The sequence below is a fragment of the Ipomoea triloba genome, chromosome 14 (genome assembly GCF_003576645.1).
Source record: "Ipomoea triloba cultivar NCNSP0323 chromosome 14, ASM357664v1".
NCBI classification, from domain to species: domain Eukaryota; kingdom Viridiplantae; phylum Streptophyta; class Magnoliopsida; order Solanales; family Convolvulaceae; genus Ipomoea; species Ipomoea triloba.
Window position 1 is genome coordinate 2,318,721 of NC_044929.1, and position 21,018 is coordinate 2,339,738.

The 21,018-nt window shown below is 37.0% G+C and overlaps 3 protein-coding genes across 3 annotated transcripts; 1 reads left to right on the forward strand and 2 right to left on the reverse strand.

The window, feature by feature from the left end:
• The first annotated feature begins 443 nt into the window (after window positions 1-443).
• On the forward strand, window positions 444-12,479 carry LOC116004607 (serine/threonine-protein kinase 3-like). The gene is made up of 18 exons (XM_031244722.1): window positions 444-1,273; window positions 3,855-3,943; window positions 4,026-4,133; window positions 4,287-4,394; window positions 5,253-5,343; window positions 5,580-5,632; window positions 6,891-6,953; window positions 7,050-7,094; window positions 7,267-7,302; window positions 8,075-8,130; window positions 9,221-9,302; window positions 9,797-9,931; window positions 10,078-10,207; window positions 10,486-10,630; window positions 11,251-11,401; window positions 11,696-11,896; window positions 12,039-12,124; window positions 12,266-12,479. Exons 1-18 carry the CDS (start codon window positions 514-516, stop codon window positions 12,363-12,365), a joined length of 2,439 nt encoding a protein of 812 aa, XP_031100582.1. The 5' UTR covers window positions 444-513; the 3' UTR covers window positions 12,366-12,479.
• A 480-nt stretch (window positions 12,480-12,959) lies between these two features.
• Window positions 12,960-15,124, reverse strand: LOC116004902 (peptidyl-prolyl cis-trans isomerase E). The gene is made up of 3 exons (XM_031245100.1): window positions 15,037-15,124; window positions 14,649-14,912; window positions 12,960-13,395 (listed from the first exon to the last, which is right to left on the reverse strand). The coding sequence occupies exons 1-3, from the start codon at window positions 15,071-15,073 to the stop codon at window positions 13,175-13,177; spliced, it is 522 nt and encodes a 173-aa protein (XP_031100960.1). The 5' UTR covers window positions 15,074-15,124; the 3' UTR covers window positions 12,960-13,174.
• A 679-nt stretch (window positions 15,125-15,803) lies between these two features.
• LOC116003755 (cytochrome b5) lies at window positions 15,804-19,683 on the reverse strand. Its single transcript, XM_031243673.1, has 3 exons — window positions 19,452-19,683; window positions 17,582-17,648; window positions 15,804-16,424 (listed from the first exon to the last, which is right to left on the reverse strand). The coding sequence occupies exons 1-3, from the start codon at window positions 19,536-19,538 to the stop codon at window positions 16,177-16,179; spliced, it is 402 nt and encodes a 133-aa protein (XP_031099533.1). The 5' UTR covers window positions 19,539-19,683; the 3' UTR covers window positions 15,804-16,176.
• Between the last annotated feature and the right edge of the window lie 1,335 nt (window positions 19,684-21,018).

A 21,018-nucleotide genomic window follows, 5' to 3' on the forward strand; every position in this document is an offset into this window, starting at 1 on the left:
TGACTTCCAAAAATGTTTTTCAAGTTTTCGGTATTTGCCAAAGTTCGAAAAATGCAGTCAACAGAAAATGTTTTTCGTTGACCAAGGAAAATCAGTTCATTTTTTTGAAAAATGACTTACGAAATAATATTCCATCAGTCATTTTTCGGAATAGCCAAAATAGTTGTTTCGCATGTTCTTGGTCAAAATGATCATCTCATCCATTCCGACGGACTGATTTCTAGCGAAAATCAATATCCGACTTTTTTTTCTTTTTCTTTCTTTTATAATAAATATTATTATTTTATATATTTTTATCTTATTTTATATTTTAAATAAAATAATAAAATATATAATTATACAATTTATCATTTTCTTGCCTTCCAGACGGATCTCTACGTACTTATTTCGCATAAACAGCGCATACCCGTTTTTAGTGTTTTACGGTGTCGGAGCTCCGAAACCGAAGGGTCAAAATTGTACTCGATCCTTTCCACTCTGGTCAAGCGCAAGTGAGAGAATCAGAGAATAGAGATGGACTTTTCGCAGACCCCGTGGCGGAGCCGGAAACCGCCACCGCCGAAGCTGACGGACATCTACTCCACCGTCGGCGTCCAAGGCAACCACAAGCACAAAAATGACGCCGCAGAAACGGATGCCTCGGACCTTTACGCCACGGTTGTCTACAAGGGCGACGTCGACGTCGACGTCGACGTCGTTGATGATCCAAACGACGACGAATCGCTCCCTCCGCTGCTTAAACGACTCCCTAAGGACTTCGGCGGCGGCGGTCTAATAGATTCCGATTCCGACAACGAGGCGGCCTCAATTTCCGGGACAATGATAGTCAAGACCAGTCGCAGCTCGATGTATTCAAATCCGGCGTCTCCGTACCTAAAGCCTCGCTCAGGACCGGCGTCGTATTGGGAGCGGAGTGAGAGAAAATCTGAGGATCAGGGTGAGGAAGAGGAGGAGGAGGATGATGATGAGGAAGAGGAAGTTAGTTTTTCCACTTTCGTGGTGAAAGATAGCGAGTTTGATGCGGGGACGGTGGAAACGAGGACGAGAAAAAGTGGAAGCGGCGGAGCTAGTGGATTGTCGACGATGAGTAGAGCTGTGGCGAGTATGCAGGCCGTGGGGGAGATTGGGCATGCGAGGCAGAGGAAAAGCGGGAGTGGTTGGGTACAGGAGGAGGAATTAAGACCTCAAGGGAGTAAGGTCTCTTCCAGCTCCATTCCAGAGAGTGTCACTAAGGAGGATCCATCCTCTAAGTACGAATTGCTGCATGAGCTTGGTAAATTTAATTTCTGGCTTGTTGCTCTTAGCTTTCTAGCCTGATTCAAACTGGATTTATGCAATTGGTAGTAAAATTGATACCTTATTTGATTAACATGCTGCCATTGGCTTATCCTGTTTAGTGTTGTATCGGGTGGTCTTAATAACAATGGCTTTTAATTTGAACTGACATTACCTTCTTGGATATATGACCAAAATGTATACATATAAGATCTCTATACAGTTCAATGTACAGAAACATAGATAAAACCTATTTTATCTATAATAATAAAAAAAATACTAATACTAATACTAATACTAATATACTCTGATCTCTCTTTCTTTGATTTCTCACATATTTTGCTTTTGCCTAATTGGCGGGTGGTGGCTATTGACCACCCATTAGGTCTTACAATCTGTCAATTTCAACATGATATCAAAGCGTATGTGTCCTTGACCACTTTTACTATTTTTCTTGTTTAGAAATAGTACTTTCCAGCAATGTTGCAAAAATCTTGTAATCGGCACCTCGGCGGTGGCCAACCGCCTAGAATTTTGGTGAAATTGCCGTTCTAGGCGCCGACTAGGTCGCGGTGGACTAGGCGGTCGTCTCTAGGCCGCCGGTTATCTTTTTTTTTTTTATGTTTTTTTTTTTTAATTGGTTATTTTGCTCAAACTGATGTCATTTTTAGTGAAATAACCCTAAATTGTTCAAATCGGTAGCAAACCCAAAAAAAATGTAATAAAAAATTCAAAATTTGTGAGTTGTGATTTTGTGTTGTGTTTTGATTCTTTAAATCTTTATACAATTTACAACTCCAGATGTTTTTAGGTTAATATTTAATATTTTAGTACTAACTATTAAAGTATTAAATAGTTTATAATTACTAAGTCATAATTTTTTTTTAAAAAAAATCTTTTAAATAAAAAATTAAATAAAAAAAGGGCGCCCGAGGAGTGCCTAACGATTTTTACAACCTTGCTTTCCAGTGAGCACAATCCGACCTGTTTGGTGGTTGCATCTGCAAACTAACACCACTGTGTTTTTCATGACATCATCGCAACCCTTAGCCCATCACCGGTGACGTGCCCCTACGCGCTTCCTAGCGAAGAAGTTGTCTCTCTCAGTCTTTAGCTCAAATCTCCTGTTCTAGTGATTTTCTGATCTCACTGTCTACACCAGTACATTCCACTTATAAAATTTTGTTGTCATATGCCATCATCATGTGTAGCCAAGCCTCCTTCATACGCTTGTGCATGTGACTACCAGCAAGAATTTCTAGGTCTCTTTTTCCCAATTTTTCAGTTTTTTGGTGAAATTTGAAGGCCTTTTCGATCCATATCTGAGTTTCTTTCTTAAGGGTGTTCAGTTTTGGTATTACCGTATTGGTTTCCTTATTTTTGGTGTGATATATTTATTCCCTAAGGGTGTTCAGTTTCAAATTACTACAGAGTATATTTTATTTCCTAAGGCTTTTTATTATTTCTCAAGTAAGGGGGAGTGCTACGATCAACAACCAACCGGTGTCCTATTTTGTTTTCTTCAATGTTATGGGCTTCTATTAAATGTTTTGGGCTATCTTCATTACTGTCTATTGTTTTGCATCCCTTTGCTGCACTTGCTCCGTTTAGCATCTACAGCTCTTGGTGAAGGAAGACTTTTTGGCGTGTATCCTAGAGTGCTTGTGTTGCCATATTATTTTGAGGTTGTTTTTCAGTTTGTGTTGAGTTCTATTCTTTGGCACTTTCATCTTCATTCTCAAAGGGCGTGCATAACGTCGTGTCTTCCGAAACCATCCAACACTATTATTCGCAAGTTGTGCCTAGTCTTCTTTTGTTATTTTGAGTTAGGTGGAGATTCAGTTTGAGGGGTGTGCTAAATAATAGGAAACTGTAGCCCTATTTCTAGTAGGAGTGGTCTTAACCAATATTCTTATAAATATAAGATCTCTATATAGTTCAATATACAGAAACATAGAGAGACAACCTGTTATAGTATATTATTATTAGGAACAATTGTCGAATAAGTCACTAAACTTATTACTTTTGTGCAATTGGGTCACTGAACTTAAAAAGTATGTAATCGGACCATCAATTCATCAACCAAGCTAAATATGTGCAATTGGGACATTTTTTATGATTTCTTTTAATGCAATTTAAGTTAAAAGCATTTCAATCTTTTATCCCAACTAGTATGACAGGGGAAATGACAGATTCTTAGTACATACCATGTAAGTTATATGATTAGATTCTACCGGAAAAAATGAAAAAAATGTCCCAATTGCACATATTTTACTTGTTTAATGGTTTAATTGCACAATTTTTACGTTCAATGACCCAATTGCACAAAAGCCATAAATTTAGTGACCTATTCGACACATGTTCCTTAATATTAATACAATCATATATTCTCTTTTTCTTTGATTTCTTATATGTTTTGCTTCCGCCTAGCTACCACTCACCAGGTCTTTCAATCCCTCAATTTCAATAGTTCTATGCATCTATTATCCTGTGCTTGACCTTTTTAATGTACAGTTGGTTATTTGTTAAATTGACTGATACATAAGATGGTTGAAAGTGGGAGTCATTTGCAATGGCAGGGAAGGGTTCATATGGGGCAGTGTACAAAGCTCGAGACCTGAGGACTTCAGAATTGGTTGCAATTAAAGTAATATCATTGAGTGAAGGGGTGAGTTAAGTCTGCTTTGGTTGATTTCATTTCATATTTAGTTTGTTGCAGCATAAATTTTTGAAATATTAAATGCATTCAGGAAGAAGGCTATGAAGAAATTCGTGGTGAAATTGAGATGTTGCAGCAGTGTAGTCATCCAAATGTTGTTCGTTACCTTGGGAGCTACCAAGGGGAGGAGTACCTTTGGGTATGAACTATAGTGTTAACCTAAAACCTAAACATATTCTTCAACTGGTCTGCTCAAATATTTCTTTTATCATATGGTATTATGAGCAGAACCAAGGTCATGAATTTTTGTTTGACTGAGATTTAGTAGCATTTTTATTTTACGTGCTGATAGATTGTGATGGAGTATTGTGGGGGTGGAAGCGTTGCAGATTTAATGAATGTCACTGATGAGCCACTTGAAGAGTACCAAATAGCATACATTTGCAGAGAGGCACTGAAGGTAAGCTTGAATTGAACATTAATGTGTGCAAGACTAAGTTGGACATGTGACCCACCCGGCATATCTCTGGATTGTACTTCAGTCCCATGCTTACATGATGCCAAGTAATGCTTTAAATCTCTACAATGCAGGCATGAGCTCCAAGGGGCTTTAAACTATATACTATGTAGTCCAGCATGCAAAGTATCCTATTACTGAACTGAAGTGAGAGTGACATTTTTCCCTTAGGTCATAGAGGAAAAGAGTGCTTTATTTATAAATATGAAGCACATTTCTGCATATTATGTGTTTTCACAGGTAAATATTAAAAGCTTGTATTAGGACACCAAGTGGGTGGCTGCTGCATGTCAATCCTATGCAAAGCAACCATTCTATTTGAGAATGCAAGCTTAATGTACAAATATCAATCTATCAAAAAGCTAGCAAAATGACACCACTGGTTTAGTTCTTATTATAGTGATTCTTGAAAATACACAATTCCATATGATTCCCCTCAAAAACTCTCCTATTCCAACCTTAGGCACTAGAGCATTAAAATGGCATCCGGTGTCGTAAGTCATTCTTTCTTCTGATGCCTCCTTCTCTTGCCTCTGGACCAACTGTCAAATACCTCCATCTTTCAGTGCTTTACTCCCTGAGTCCAAAAATCTTGGATAAATGGAGGAAATTTTAGGAACTAAGTAAACAAGCCATATGAAGACAGACCATTATCTTTGGAACTTCCATCATTGCTAGTTTGAAGCATAATTTGTTCTGTAAACTCATAGGGTCAAAACAAAATTGAATTCTTTCGCAATTGAAGCTTAAATAGTCTGTTGTTTCCTGAGTTTCATCTGGGCTGTTTTCTGCTTAATGCAGGGCTTATCCTATTTGCATTCGATATTTAAAGTTCATAGAGACATTAAAGGTGGCAACATTTTACTGACTGAACAAGGAGAGGTTAAGTTAGGTGAGTGCCTTTATGCTTTTATTGTGTTTCCTAAAATCCAAATAGTCTTGAAACTCTGCTTTTCTTCAATTGTTTTTGTGGAACTTTGTATGAGTCCTTAATTCATTACTATGTCTGTGTGCCAATTTGATTTGTGATTAGCTTCTCTTCCCAAAAGTCATTTGTCAAAACAGTACTGTTATGTGATTTCATTAAGAACTTTGAAATATGTAATAATTGATCCACAATATGAGCAGGTGATTTTGGTGTTGCTGCTCAGCTGACTAGAACAATGTCCAAGCGTAACACGGTATGCTTAATAGTTTCATTAATTTTTATTTTTTGTTTTGTTTTTGTGTAAAGGCCTGTTAATATATATTTTGATGTATATGATGCTATTTCTTTTCTGTTAGCTGATGGATTCTCTCTATTCCAAAATTTGTCATAAATGGAAAAGTATAAATGTATAATATTTACTGACTTATATAGAAAGATAGATACCAAGAAAGGGAAGAAACATTAATAACTGGAGCATGCATTTTAAAGAAGCTTTCAACTCATAATATTAATAACCTGGAGCATGCATCTTTAAGAAGCCTTCAACTCATAATAGTTGAAGTAATAAAGCAGTAAACAACCACTAAGAAAGAAGAAGAAAGCAGAAGGAAAAAGAAAAAAGAACGGCCAAGAAGAAAGGTTACCTGGGAGTGGCGGTGGAAGCTGAAGGCGAGGCTGGGAGTGGGGGGGAGTTGGCTGCGATCGGCGGTAGAAGTCAAAGGCAAGGCTGGGAGGGGTGGAGTCAGCTGCGATCAGCGGCGGAAGTTGAAGGCGAGGCAGGGAGGGGGGAGTTAGTGTCTCAGGCTCGTATAAGTAGGGTTTTTAATCGACAAGTTTTTATTTGTATTTTTTTTTTAAAAAAATAAATCAATAAAACCTGGGGCTGACTCAGGTTTTAGTACTGGCTAGGCATCCAATATGCCAGACCAAACGCCAGAGCACGCCTCACCCATTTCAGGCTAGGCGAGCTCGTTAGGCGTCCGGTCTCTACCAACCAGACGCCTAGGCGACGCCTTAACAACACTTGAAATAATAGTTATTGATAAGCGAAATATGTTATTCACAAATAGCGACACCAAGCAGGAGTAGCCAAACTATTAAAGCATCACTCTTTTAAGGAATCTGGACAAGCCCTAGAAACAAACCTCCCATTCAAGATCTACAAATTATTGTAGTCAAACATTAAGCAATCTTGAATTTTATAGCCCTTTATCTACAATTATTATTATTATTATTTTTTTCTCTCTCAATGATGGATTTACATATCAAAATAAGAACTTTTAGTCTTCAATATAACCCAGGTTATATGAAAGATTGCAAAGAACAGGTACCAGATGTTTTTGACAGTCTTCATGTAATATTATATGACTTGCAGGTTCCTGTCTTGTATCCTGTGTGAGAATGAAATTAAGGATTGCTGTAGAAAGAAAGAAGTAAAAAAAAAAAAAAAAACCTTTAAGGAGCTCTGGACTACCAAATAATGTTCTATTTTTTGGCATGATTATTTTCAGTTTATTGGCACGCCACATTGGATGGCTCCTGAAGTTATTCAAGAAAGTCGCTATGATGGAAAGGTATGCTCTCGTAGTTGTTTGTGACTTTGTGTGCACACTAGTTTTTTTATTTTTGGTACCCAGTCTTTATGACTGATACTTTCCATTCTCTTCCAGGTAGATGTATGGGCTCTTGGAGTATCTGCAATTGAAATGGCAGAGGTGAGTAGGATCTGGAACTCTTTCTATTTGAGATTCCCAAGCCCCTTGTTCCTGGGGTGCTTTATATATATATATATATATATATATATATATATATAGAGAGAGAGAGAGAGAGAGAGAGAGATATAAATTTATTGATGGTGAAATGTTTTTCTATTCTTGTACTTTGCAGGGTCTTCCTCCAAGAGCAACAGTCCATCCTATGAGGGTTAGTCTGTAAATTTGAACCTTTCGGGGAACATTTAATATGAATGATTGTTACTCGTTTCATGAACTTAAAACATACTTTTATCATTTGCTCAACTGTCTTTCCAATCCTTTGTCAGCTCTGTAATAGATATTAAAGTGCATGCTCTTTTCGCTTGCTATACCTTTTAACCCAGGATTTCATGTTGGGTAACTGACTGTGTGGTAGCTTAACTGTTAAATCCTTACTGCCAGCACTGTTGGAAGCTTAACTACAATCCATTGTTTCTGATCTCAATGTTATGGAAGTGTAAACAATAGTTCATGTTATCTGCAAATGTGTGTAGGGTAGGCTCCTTACCTAATTTTAGAGAGTCAATTTATTTATGATGCACAAGGGTATACAAGCTACCTACTAAAAACTACAATAAGATAACAATGGAGAGTAATATGATAAATGTGGTAATAATATGAAGTCCCAATGATGCATAATATACTAACAATGTGCTCTCTATGAGTTATTCAATTGGAGTTTATGAAGGTTTGTTGGGCAAAGAAGAGTTGGGGAATTTATAAAATGAATTTGAGTTACAAACTTACAATAGCATATTATTAGCATGGATATATTTAATTATCTGGTCCACTCTCATCTGTTTCATGCTCGGCAATGTATTTGACTGTGGCACTAATCTGAAGGTTCTCTTTGATACTGAAAGCTGATGCATGAATTTCTTTTTACATTTGCATTTTCAAGCAATACCTTTCAGAGACTTTATGTACTACTGAATTTGCAGGTACTATTTATGATATCTATTGAGCCAGCCCCAATGCTTGAGGATAAAGAGAACTGGTGTGTTCTTAATTCTTTTAATTAGAATTATTAACCATGGCATGATGCTTGAAGTTAATTTTACTATGTATTCTTTTCTTAGAGGTATTATTTGGAATTTAGTTTTACCTTAAACAAATTGGATATCTTAGAGAGAATATTGCATACTGATCAACATTGTTTTATCTGTTTCCCTGATGTTTCATGGGTTTTAGCCTCTGTAACTGATACTTTGCTTCAAACTAACCTATTCTTGCTTGAATCTCAATTAGGATGACTTGCAGAAAAGCTCTAAACAATCTAGAATGCTTTAGTTTCTCTTCTTTTCTTTTGTTGCTTTCTATACCCTTCCTACTCTTAATTTTTTCTACACCCCTCCTTCCAATATAGCATTTTGCATTGTAATTTTCAAGGCGAAGTGTAATTACATTTTCTAATATTAATATGCCAGTTAGGCCCATGCTCTTGAACATTTTAATTGTGAAGATATATTGTAATGTAACCTGTGGATGAGCCTGTTTGCAGTTTGCTTTGTCTTAGTAATCATAAATAAATAATGATAGTTAAAGCTTGTGGAGATGTAGATGTTGCGGCTAATTAATCTTGGATTAGCCTGGATAAGAGCTTACATTTTAGGATTATGTCTGCTACTATTTTAGTATGCTGCTGAAATTATGAACTGGTATGCTTGCCCGTACCAAGCAAGCAGATGTGTAAGAAGAGGTTCAAATTTATGAGCTAGGGCTTCAAAAGAAGAGAAATAACCATCAGTGGTAGATTAGACCTTTAGGCAATGTATAGCTGCTGTTCACGTTTTTCCTGACTTACTAGTATAGTATGCCTATCTTCAGTCACTTTTTAGTCATAGATGAAGCACTGGAATGTGGTGTAGATGGAAATTGGCTCACATTTGCAACTTGACTATGGTTACATATCTCACAAATCACAATTTGAAGTTTTCCTAAAGGATTCCACTTCAATATGATTCCTAAAGGATTCCACTTCAATATGATTCCTAAAGGATTCCACAAATCACATTTGCAACCACTTCAATTTCTAGTGACTTCTTTTAGTGAGTATAAGATCTTTATATATCTCTATATCATTTCAGGTCTCTTGTGTTTCACGACTTCATTGCCAAGTGCCTCACAAAGGACCCCCGTCTTCGTCCAACTGCAGCAGAGATGCTTAAGGTACTTTTTGTTCAATATAAAAATACTAATTGTGAATTTTATGGATCCTTTCATTCCAGTGCCCTGAGATGGTATTTTCACCAGAAAGTCAAAATTGTAAGACATTATGATCTTGATCAAAGAAAACTTGCTTTTTCCCTCAGTCTAAGATGAAGGCCAACTAAAACTTTGGGCCAATCATTTTTTTATCTCTACTTTTTTTTTTTTTTTTGGTTTTAGAGATCTCTTTCTTAATTATATACAATAAGTGGCCAGAATACAGGATATGAAAACACTAGTATATAAGTTTTATGTTGCCTTGTGTACTTAAACTAGAAAAGGTGCCCCAAGGCTCCATCTCATTGAACAGTTTGATTACTCAATGAAGTTTTAAATTCTAGGGGGGGTGCTGTAAGATGTGCAACTAGTTCTGCAGTATAAGCCTTTCATTAAGAAAAGTTTCAGGTTGATTTTTCATTTTGTAATTTTATTCATTTTCTGCCATTTCTTGAAAGCACAAATTCATTGAGAAATGCAAAAGTGGAGCTTCAGTTATGCTTCCCAAGATTGAGAAGGCCAAGCAAATTAGGTCATCAATGGCTTTGGAAGCACAAAATATTGTTCAAGAGCCCCTATTACCAGGCGCAGATGTATGGCTAAACTTTTATGTCTCTATACTCAGCTCACATATGCTTTTTTTTTTCTTCTCAAATAATTACTCCTGCCCTCCTGGAGAAAAGGTGAGGTGGAGACTTCCATTATTAATAAAACTCCTGTCAATTTTGTGCAATTGCAGCTAGGAGTTCCAAAAGTAAATGAAGTCTTTGGGGAGACTGTTCCCTCTAAGGCTAATGTTGGTCTTCAAGTTGCTAATGGAGTGTCACCTGCAATTGGTTCTCAAAACTTGGTGGAACCTACTGGAGAAGGTAAACCTATTTAATTTATATCTCATCCCCTATGGTTAACCTATGACCATATTCCTGAGGTTAATCCATCAAAACATTGTGAATAGATCACCCCTACAAATGTTATGACAGGATCTTGGCTGATTTGTACCATCTAGTTTTCTATTTTTGAGGCTAACTTTTTGATCTTGCAAGCAAGTTGGCTCAATAAGCTTTTCTACTGTTTCGTTTCTTCTGGGAATTGGGAAATGCATATTATATTTAAAAAATGTTTTGTAAATTTTTGGGTTCTTTATCAGGTGACTTTGGGACCATGATAATTCGAGATGGAGTTGATGTAGATAAAACAGCTAGTCAAACTGCATTTATAAATGCAGAGTCATCATCTACTCTTAGGCTTAGGCATCATGAAAGTGCTCATATCGACAAGGCAACTGAACCTAGGTATTTTCTATCTTCCTTGATGTTGTCAAAAGAGGGGTAAAAAGGGACAGAAAACCTACCATCAAATAAGTTTTCATGCTGCTGTTTAACTGTGCATTATGAGGCCAAATATTATATGTGTGTGTGTGTATATATATAGGTATTAGATCAAATGAGAACTGCTGCCCAAGTAAAAACTGAGAATTCATCTTAGTCATCGATCTAGGAATGGTCAATGGCTCTAAAGCAAGGGAAAAATGCGGTGGTATTTTGTTAAATATCTCAAACTTTGAAGTGCACCAACCACTTATACAAGGTGCCCTGAGTAATACTACAAAGTTCACCTAGTGGTATGTGAAGTGCAATTTCTTGAGTGCACTATTATGTACATCGGATGCACTTTGCAGTTGTGCGCGGTGCATTTCAAAGTTTGAAACATTTACCAAAATGCCATTACAGTTTTTCTCCTTTTTCCCCTTGCTTTAGAGCCGTTGATCTTCCCTAGGTCAACGGCTAAGATTTGTTCGTAGTTTTTATTTGGAAGTGCATATCTGATGTCAAATTTCCTTTTAATAGAAATTCGTAAGTCTCAAGCGAAAAATGCTCTACTCTTTTCTAAAGTGAATAATTGATCTCATCAGGTTGCAAAATGAGGTAGATGTTAGCTCCCCTAAAGGGACATCACAACCTGGACATGTGCAAATTACTCCCCCTGATCATGATCTGAAGGGAAACATTTCACTAAGCAGAACAATGAAGAATGAAACTGTCAGTAGGAAAGCTTTGGATAAGGTACTCTGTTTCTCCCCATTTCTTGTAGAGTAATATTACATCTACTATCACTTTCTACTCCCTGCTGATGTGTCATGTTCTGATTGATCTAAAAAATAGTGGGCCACTGCTTTTTATTCATTCACTTTTCTATACCCAATAAAATTCATTCACTTTTCTATACCCAATAAAATTTGTACACATGACGGGAGTTATACTCCATGGAAGTACATCTATCATTTTCCTTGTATATTTCATCTGTTTGCAACTCAGCGGCACTGATTCACTATGCTAATCTTCATTTGTGCCCACTAGCTTTGGTCAATATACTCAGCTGGTAACACAGTACCAATTCCCTTCCTGAGGGCAACTGATATATCACCCGTCGCACTTTTGTCTGAAAATGTGCTTGGGGGTTGGCAGCAAGATGATAGTGGGAAGATAGCTGTGGATGGAGTTCAGGAACTTTTAACTGGTGATGCTCAGCTAAAGAAGGGTCGAGCTAGACAAAATGAGGTCCACTTTCTCTCTCATTTTTTTTCGGTTTAAAATAAAGATAAAAATAAATATAAATATAAATTTCTCCTCCCCGCCCAACCCCTCCTTTTCCTTTTCCCCTATGCTATTCTGCTTACTAGTGTTGCATAAATGGTCACAGGTTCCACTTCCTCCAAGTGTATACCAGAGACTAACATCGAGTCCTACACTAATGAATCTCACACAGGCCTTAGCTTATCACAGGATGTACGATTATTCAACTCATTTAGCTTCCAAGTTTGTTGCATTTGTGATTGGACTTGAATCTTGAACCGGTTGATTTATATCATAATTCACTTTTTGTGATAATTTATAACAGTTATTGACCCTTTGATCTCGTCACCACAGGTGCTATGAAGAGATGCCGCTTCAAGAAATGCAAGCTACACAAGAACAACAGACCATTCAAAACCTTTGTGAGACTCTAAGAACTATTTTACGATTGTAGATGAAGGATGTATGTATATTTGCAGTTACAAACTAAACATGTTTATGTTGTGTGCTCAATTTTAAGATATGTATGCTATTTCATATTGAGTTATTGTTGCCTTGATTGATATTCTACAGTGTGCAATCGTACGTGATGATTTTATTAGACCAAGCACATCCTGAAATTGGGTAATTAGGGGTATTTGAGGAAATAAGTACAAGAATTAAATAAATTGGACAGTGGGGGCAATTTATTCTGTGGACTTGGGTCCAAAAATATACAATTTATATATTGAATGTTCACAATTTTTATATATTAAATGTTCACAATGTACATACTGAATGTTGACAATTTGAATTGTGAGCACTCAATATATAAAATATAAATTGTAGACATTCAGTATATAAATGTCAAAAACCTTGTGGTCAAGCGGCATGGCTCTCCCAAGTGAGAGGTCACAGATTTGATCCCCAGTAGGTTCAGATGCTACATAGTAACAACATGGAAAGAACATTGTGAAGCTATTAAAAAGTGAAAGAAAATACAAATGATATACATTTAATTTAGTGTTTATGAATATTAAAATTTAGATATATGAACGCATAAAACAAATATTATGAACATGATACTAAATAATGTTATTAAATATAATATACTAGTTGATACTTAAGGCATGGTGGATCTGGTACATGGTATAATTCAATTTCAAAGCCAATGCAAGCAAGAAAGAAACATTTCCAGTTAAAGGGGATTGGATTCTTCACAAAATTCTTTAAAGTACACATCTTCTAAAATGTTAAAACATGCTTGGGTGCAGCCATTGCTTACTAAGAACTCTCATTTTCTCTTAAAACCTCAGCTTCAGCTTGTGCCATTGGATCATCTTTGATATCCCCCCCATCTTCCTTCTCACCTTCTCGCTCCTCTGCCATTTTTTTCCTATGTAATTCCTCTGCAGTCTGCATGGCAGCCCTATGCTCTGCTTGGAGTCTCTGCATTTCCTCTTCTTGCTGTTGTCTTTCGAACCATGTATCCGCATCCGCCCAAACTGAAGACATAGCATAATCGAGTAAGTACTTACATTCAAGTATGGAGGCAAAAAAATCGTGTTGGGGGTTTAAGTTATAGAGAAAATTTCCAATTGTATTAACTGTATCCCATATAATTATATATACCATATATGATCGTACCGAGTATTATTAATAAGAGTAAATTCAAGGTTTAATTTTGAAGAACGGTATGTCGGTACTAAAGGTTTATCCTAACGGTGCAATTTCAAAGATCATTATGTATATGCTTAAATTAATCCCCCAAATAATGAAGGGAGGATATTCTCTATGCACAAGTAGGGGAAAAAAAACAGTCGTTTTCAAGAAAGGTGAAAGTGAAATCATAAGTTACGATTACATAACCAATAGCCTGAGCCACTGAAAAACAAGTAATTAGCCTCCCCTCCTCCTTGGTCATAAGCTCAATGAAAGTGGCATGGACAGAAGCCTTCCTAATGCTTCTTCAAAGAAAAGATGGTTCCCAAGTGCTTCCAATTTTGTGATGAATTCTTATTCTCTAGACAGTAAACAGGTGGAAGGCTTCATGAACAGATGAAGCCATCAAAAAGCCCAACCAGGATCTAGCTAGAAATGGAAGATCAGAGGTCATTCCTTAGGGTTAAGTCAGTGGTTAACTATCTTAGGCTCCCATCCACTACTACTTTGCAGATGAGGCAACAAACTTCATATCACAATGCCAGCCAGCCAGCCATCAAATATGAATTAGCCACATTCTCAAAGACAGGATCGTTTCTTTTCTGCTTTAGGTTTTTCCTATTCTTTTCTTGAATGGTGGGATTTTCGAATTTAGCACCAGTCTATGATGAGCCAGATAGCCATTTTTTCTTTTCATCATTAAACTTCCAATTGAAGCAGCTAATAGTTGAATCGCACATTTGTGCTAGTATATTATATGCTCAACACTTCCAACTCCATCTAATAGTTCTGCAGAAAGCTCTGACTCTTGAAGAGTACTGAAAGGTCCAATTAATTCTCTAGATATTCTATTCTAAACTTGGAATTCCCTGCTATTCCATATTGCAATGCAATTCTTAATTCCCCAAAACTCTATACAATTAAATTGAAAATAAGAACCTCCCTCAAGCAGCTTCGAAACAGGAAATCCAATTGAAATATGCTATATACTAGCTACCGCTTACAATCTAGGGTTAGGTTTAAACTTACCGTTATTTGAAACAAAAAAAAATTGAAGTACTAAGAAATAGTAAGAGTGATGATAGTGAAGACTTACTAGGTTGCGCAGCCCAACCCTGTTCTCCACCCTTGATGCGCTCCGGGAGAGCGTAATTAACGGTGAGGACGCGGCCGTAGAGTTCGGCGCCGTCCATATTGTCCATGGCGGCGGAGGCATCTTCTCTCTCCAGAAAAGTGACGAAGCCGAAAGAGCGGTGCTTCTGCGTCGCCTGGTCTAGCGGCGTCTTCACATCCTTGATGTCTCCGAACGGTATGAAGGCTGCGTGCAAGATCGCCTCGTTCACTTCCTCCGCCAATCCACCTGCCGTCGCCGCCGCAGCAGCAGAATGTACAGTTTAATGTACGAATTCATAGACATACACATACGAATGCAATACGTATATGATATATACAGGACATATAAGAAGGTTAGACGAGCAGCTTACCTACGTACAAGGTGTTCTTCTGCACTGCCTGATTCATTGCTCTCTCTCTCTCTCTCTCTCTCTCTCTCTCTCTCCCTCCCTCCCTCTCTCTCTTCCCGCCTCCATTTTTATTGCATCAAATAGGCCTAGAGAATAAGCCCAATACAGGCCCATGCCAAATTTATTTTTAACCCATACCCACAGTAAAATTTGGTTTAGCTCTTTCATAATGAATTTGATTCTGATTACTTTATTGGTTTGATTGTTTTTTCAATACATATGTTTTTCGATTTACGCTAGGTTAATCATAGTCTCTCGTTCTCTATTCCAAAAGTCTATTCCAGAAACTGTGGAGCCCAACTTTAATCTCCGCGGTTCAAATCTCTGCAGCCCAACGCACACGTTACTCCAACCTAGAGAGCACACCTCTAGAAATTGGAGAGCCCAACTCTAATGACGCTTGAGATGTGGTTGGATTGTTGAAACCCCCACCCTGTAGCTTCCAATCGTGACTTGATCAGCCACTATACTAATTCCGAGGAGTTTGGTTATTTTTAGAATAGCAAGAGAAACTCGTCATTATGTGAAGTGAATGGCCCTATGAGAATTATATGCAAGTTTCATCCTTTGTTGTAATATCAAATTACCGATATTGTGTAGCATGTGCTATGAATTCAAAAAAAACAATTTCAAACAAACCCTTAATGTACAATATTTCAACAAAAATTAGTCTTGATAAATTTCAATGTGGTAAAGGGAAATGGTAATTTCTAAACAGTCACAACTCATAAATGTGAATGCATGTTCAAATGAGCATGGCAAGTACATGAAAAGGGGAAGAGCTAGGATGGTAAAACATAATGTATAGTTTTAATTAATAATCTCAATAATGACAATCTCCAAATCTGTATACACCACCTGTATACCCCCAAAATGTGAATGCAAAATCCTCCAAATTCAGGGTGTTCAACAATTAACCGCTAAATAATCTAATCTCTGCAAAGGAGCACCAACCTGTAAGTTACAAGCAAAATTGCTACAAGCATTTGTGAATAATGAGGAAATCTATTGATTCGCTTGCTTCGAAGGATCGGAACCAAAAAAACTACTAAACAGCTAACCAGGAAGCAGCCAAGGCTTTATTTAGCCTTTTTAGGTGTTTTACTTCTTACGCAAGAACAAGAAACCGGCAGCCACAGAGACGCCAACAATGGCTACCGGAAGAGCCCAATAATGTTTGGCGAAATCCATGACTTTCTGAGATGTATTGCTGGGCTGCTTTGAGACGGTTTCGAGTTTAGGGATGGCAGGGGCAGACGGATCAATCTCTCCAATGAAGAATTTCTCCATGAGTTCCCTTGCACTTTTGCTATGCCCAGCATCTTCAAAGTCATCTGTTGCATCTTTTCCTAAAACAAAATTGAAGCCCTAGTCACACCAAGACTGAGGATTCCATCTTACAATTTCAATTTATGCTTTCTTGTTTGAGTGATCGGCATATGAAGCCTTTGTGCTCATTACTTCTGTTAGGATCAAGCGCTTACTACTATGCCAAAAGCTATAACCGAGAGGAAGGGTGCTGGACTTGGCCCTTTAGGCATAATCCCCCCCAACACCTGCCAACCTTAACTACACAGTTTACCAAGTGCTTACCACTACACCAAAAGTTATAGCTCGTAGCGAAGAAGCAACTTTATTTCCTTATACCGTCACATTTTTGAGAAGCAGGGTACTAGACTTGACCCTTCAGACCTCTGCCCGACAGTCCCTCTAGCCACCTGGTGTTGGACTTGGCCCTTCACCGGCCTCTGCCTAACAACTTCTTCTCATATATACAATGTTTAATTCGCAATTTGATCCCTTGACTATTCGCATTTGTCCAATTCTAGTATTGACTTTAAAAGTTACCTATTTGGATCTTTTGCTTATTGATTTTATACTTAATTTGGCCATCCATTAGGAAAACTGTTAAAATGTTAATTAAATTCAATGGCAACATTAGAATTTCAATATTTGAGGGACCATTTGTTATGTCTACCATTTTTCCTTTGTAAGTTTTGTACTGTATAAAAAGACCACACCACAGTCAAGCACTAATTTTGTGTTTATTTTACACTTTCTTTTTCATTTCTTTTTTGAGAACCTTTCTTTTTCATTTCTAATAAATTTACTTAGATGGAAATGTGTTATTTCATCAAAACATTCATTAGTTTTTACTAGTGTGCTAAAGTTTTAGTATCAAAGTTGTGAAGTTGTAACAATTAACATGTGATGTTCCGTTAGGACCGTTAGAGTGTTTAACGTACAAATAAATAAGTAAATATGAAACAACTTTAATTTATATCATATTGCTCATTAGGTTGTTCAAAATGGTTCAACTATTGAAATTCCAAATTTACCATCCGAATTTAGTATCCATTTACCCGCTTTCTAACAAATGACAAAATTAGGTACCAAATAGGTAACTTTTAAAGTCAAGGAAAAAATTGGACAAATGTGAATGGTCAGGTAGAATGAAGCTTTAAAAAAATTATGCTCAGTAATAATGAAATAAAATACAATTTACCAGTGACATCTAGCATAACATCATCTCCACCCGGATGATCATCCATGTATGATGAAACATCATATACCTGCACATGTAAAATAGCTCAGCTTGTTAAACCTTTTGATATCTTTTTCTGTTGTGCCTAATAAGAGTTGAGACAAGGTTTCGCTTCCTGATAACCATAGGACAAGTTCTGGATGTGTGGCCAAAATAACAACAAAAAGAAGTACCTTATCTAAATTAATGATTGAATGCTGTGAATGAATGTGTTCATAAGCTGTAAGGACAAGTCAAGTGCCAATATTGTTTTGCATACCGTAAGAATTTAAATGTGTTTGACATGTGAAAGTCAACTATAGGTGCCCCTGGGGCATAGCTCAGTGATCGAAAGCCCGAGTGTGGGTGTAGTGCCCAACAATTACCCAGGTTCGAATGCTCAATGGGGGAGGATCTCAGTCTGGGGAAATAAGCAAGCACTCGAACCCTACACCACTGAGGTACCTCCCGCGATTTCTCTCACAATCCCCAGGGAAGGGGGGTGAGGGGCCCTCAAGTTTAGCATTAAAACCTAAAGTCACCTATAGGATCCAAATAAGAGACCACATGGAAGATAAAGTTAATTACTTCAGCAAAGTTGTTCAAAGCTAATATTCATAGGATATGCTGATACGTGCTCTTACAGATGCCCAAGTGCCCAACCCAATAGGCCAATAGGAGAAATCTCTTTCTTTTTTCCTGCAATTCTCTCAGTAGTAAAATCAACTAACACAGATGTGATTGAATTGAGTGAAGCTGCTCTAAATTGTCAGATATACACCTTACTAATGCCAAACCCAATAGAAGGCAAGTATTTCTACTTGTGGGTCACGACACTCTCCGGGCTTTACTTGACTATGGATCAGACTGTGCCACATCAGTAAAATATGACCTAAGGGCAAAGGTTTTTGTGCCTATTCCAACCAATGAAAAGCTACCAGTTTTCACAGCATCTCGCATTCTCGCTCAAGTCCATCACTCCATCCAATACTCTCTACCTTTAAATTCATCAATGCTGAAAATCAATTAAGCTTTCTGCAATGGTGGCTGGCGAAGAATTTTATCACGTAAATAGCTTACTTATCCTACGTCCCTATGAAAATGGGAGCTTCATCCATATTTCAAAGCTTAACATAAAGCATCTAAGAAATCAACTCTGAACCATTTGAGCATGCATTTTACAATTACAACCATACTGCCCATTGCTGCATAGCAATATTCTTGAAAGATCCAATTTTTATCTCAACCCAAGGGCCACTGATGTAAAACAAAAACCCAGGCGCCTCATAATGTTCCAGCATAATCATCCTACATTTTATTTTCAGTATATTTCACTATTTGAGACACAACTTTATATCTGACCTCTTACCTAAAGTATGAAGGTTTGTGCTGCTATACTATAACGAGGCGACTGAAATTATTTTTAATTTAATTTTTCTATAATGTTACGTTTAGTATTAATATATAAAATTTATATATTTAGAAATTATATTGAAACTACTATTAAGAATAAGATCAAATTTTAAAATAACTAAAAATACTAAACAAAAAAAAAAATACAAAAGAAGAAAGAGTTGATTGGACCGCTGAATAGTAAACAGGATTAAAGCAATCATAGCCTCAAATTCACATACTCTTTGCTAGCAAAAGTTTTTATGTTGGATTACTTCCTAATTCACTTTGATGGAATCAAACTTTTAGCAACTAAAGCAAACATCAACTCAAACAAACGAACAAAAGAAAACACACAAATTTTTATTATATTTGTGAATCAGATTTCAAAACCAAAACTAATAAGAGCATAGTTTAAACCAAATCTAAACACAAGATGAAGATAAGTATAGGGATAGACCTTGCCGTCAATAACGACCCAGCAATCTTCCTTAGTATTGTGCTCAGAAGCTTCCGCCATTGAATATAACTTCGTTAGAGTTGGCATTTTTTCTTCTTCTTCTTCTCCTCCTCCTCTTGTTATTTCAGGCAGATTCTTGTACCCTAAAAGGCTAGAATCTAAATTGCTCTTCCCTGCCTTTTGGAGTACTCAGGAAAGCCTATGCTGATTGCCTAACCCAAAGCCCAAATATGGATATTCTCCTGTGGTTGGTGGGTCTTTTACTTTATTGGCGCAAAAAGAAAACTTTATATAATTCTTTATTTTTTTGTTGAACATGGTACGAACTTAAAAATCCCTCATATGATTAGGACTTAATCAAAATTTTAAACACCTCGTGGTCTAATAAAAAATTAATTTTTATATTATTATATTATACATAATAATAATATACAAAGCTTTTAAGCTTGAAAACAAAAAATCAAATATTTTTTACTCTAAAACTAATTCAATTTTCTTGATTAAGTATTAATTGTTAGTTATACTATTGTAATAATTAAAAAAATTGACTATTTGTTATTTTATTAAAACTTTCCATCATTGATAGATTTATAAGTGGATGCTTTTTATAGGAAGACCTATATATATGTGTGTGTGGATTTATAGTGACATTCCATTTATGTTGATCTTGTAGACCATGTTTTCCAGACTAATTTAATCTATTTTTTTTTAAAAGAAAAATAACACTTTTTTTATGAATTATATGTTTATAACGGTTTTTGTGTTCACCTTCAGTTTCTAGATGAATCATCCCATGTTAAGTTTGTTGTTGTTGCTGGGAGGGGGGAATTGGCTTTTACTGGCACACATTTTTGAAATATTAGGTGTTAGACTTAGCTTTTACCGGCCTCCACTCAACACAGGAAGATCAATGGCAATGCCTATTCAGAATGTCGACGACAAATATTTTTTTCTTTGAAACACGCAAGTGGGACTTACATTTCTTGTTCATAAGTCATTTTTAGCCTACTTATTTGCTATAGAGTAGACACTGTTACAAAAATCGGTCGCCTAAACGCCCCTAGACCGAGGCGAATTGTTCCCTAGACATTCGCCTAAGTGGTGAGCCCTGTCATAGTCCACAATATAACAATGCCTACTTTTCCGATCTCCCGAGCTCTGGGTGTAGTAAAGGGTTGCCCAGACCCCAGATCCTTCTCCCGGTCTGGGTAGACCGGGCCTCCTTGCAACCCGAGCTGTGGTATGGGCCTTCGCGGAGGTTCGAACCAGGGACCTCTCACCCGCGGATCTATCCACTGCCATATTGGACTGATAGACTGACCGGTGCATGTCCGCCACGCGTCCTACATGCCGCCAGACCGGAAATCTTGTTGTAGCCACTATAAAAGGCGCATTTATTACGGTAGATAGACTTTTGGCTATTTCTTCTAATACAGTAGCTAAAGAGACCGAAAACCTCTGACCCACTGTCACGTAGTTCGGTCTCCTCTAGGGTATTCTACCTTGTACCCGACCTCATATAAATACAGTATTTCGTTCCGTATTTTGCTGTATCATTTTTGGCTAC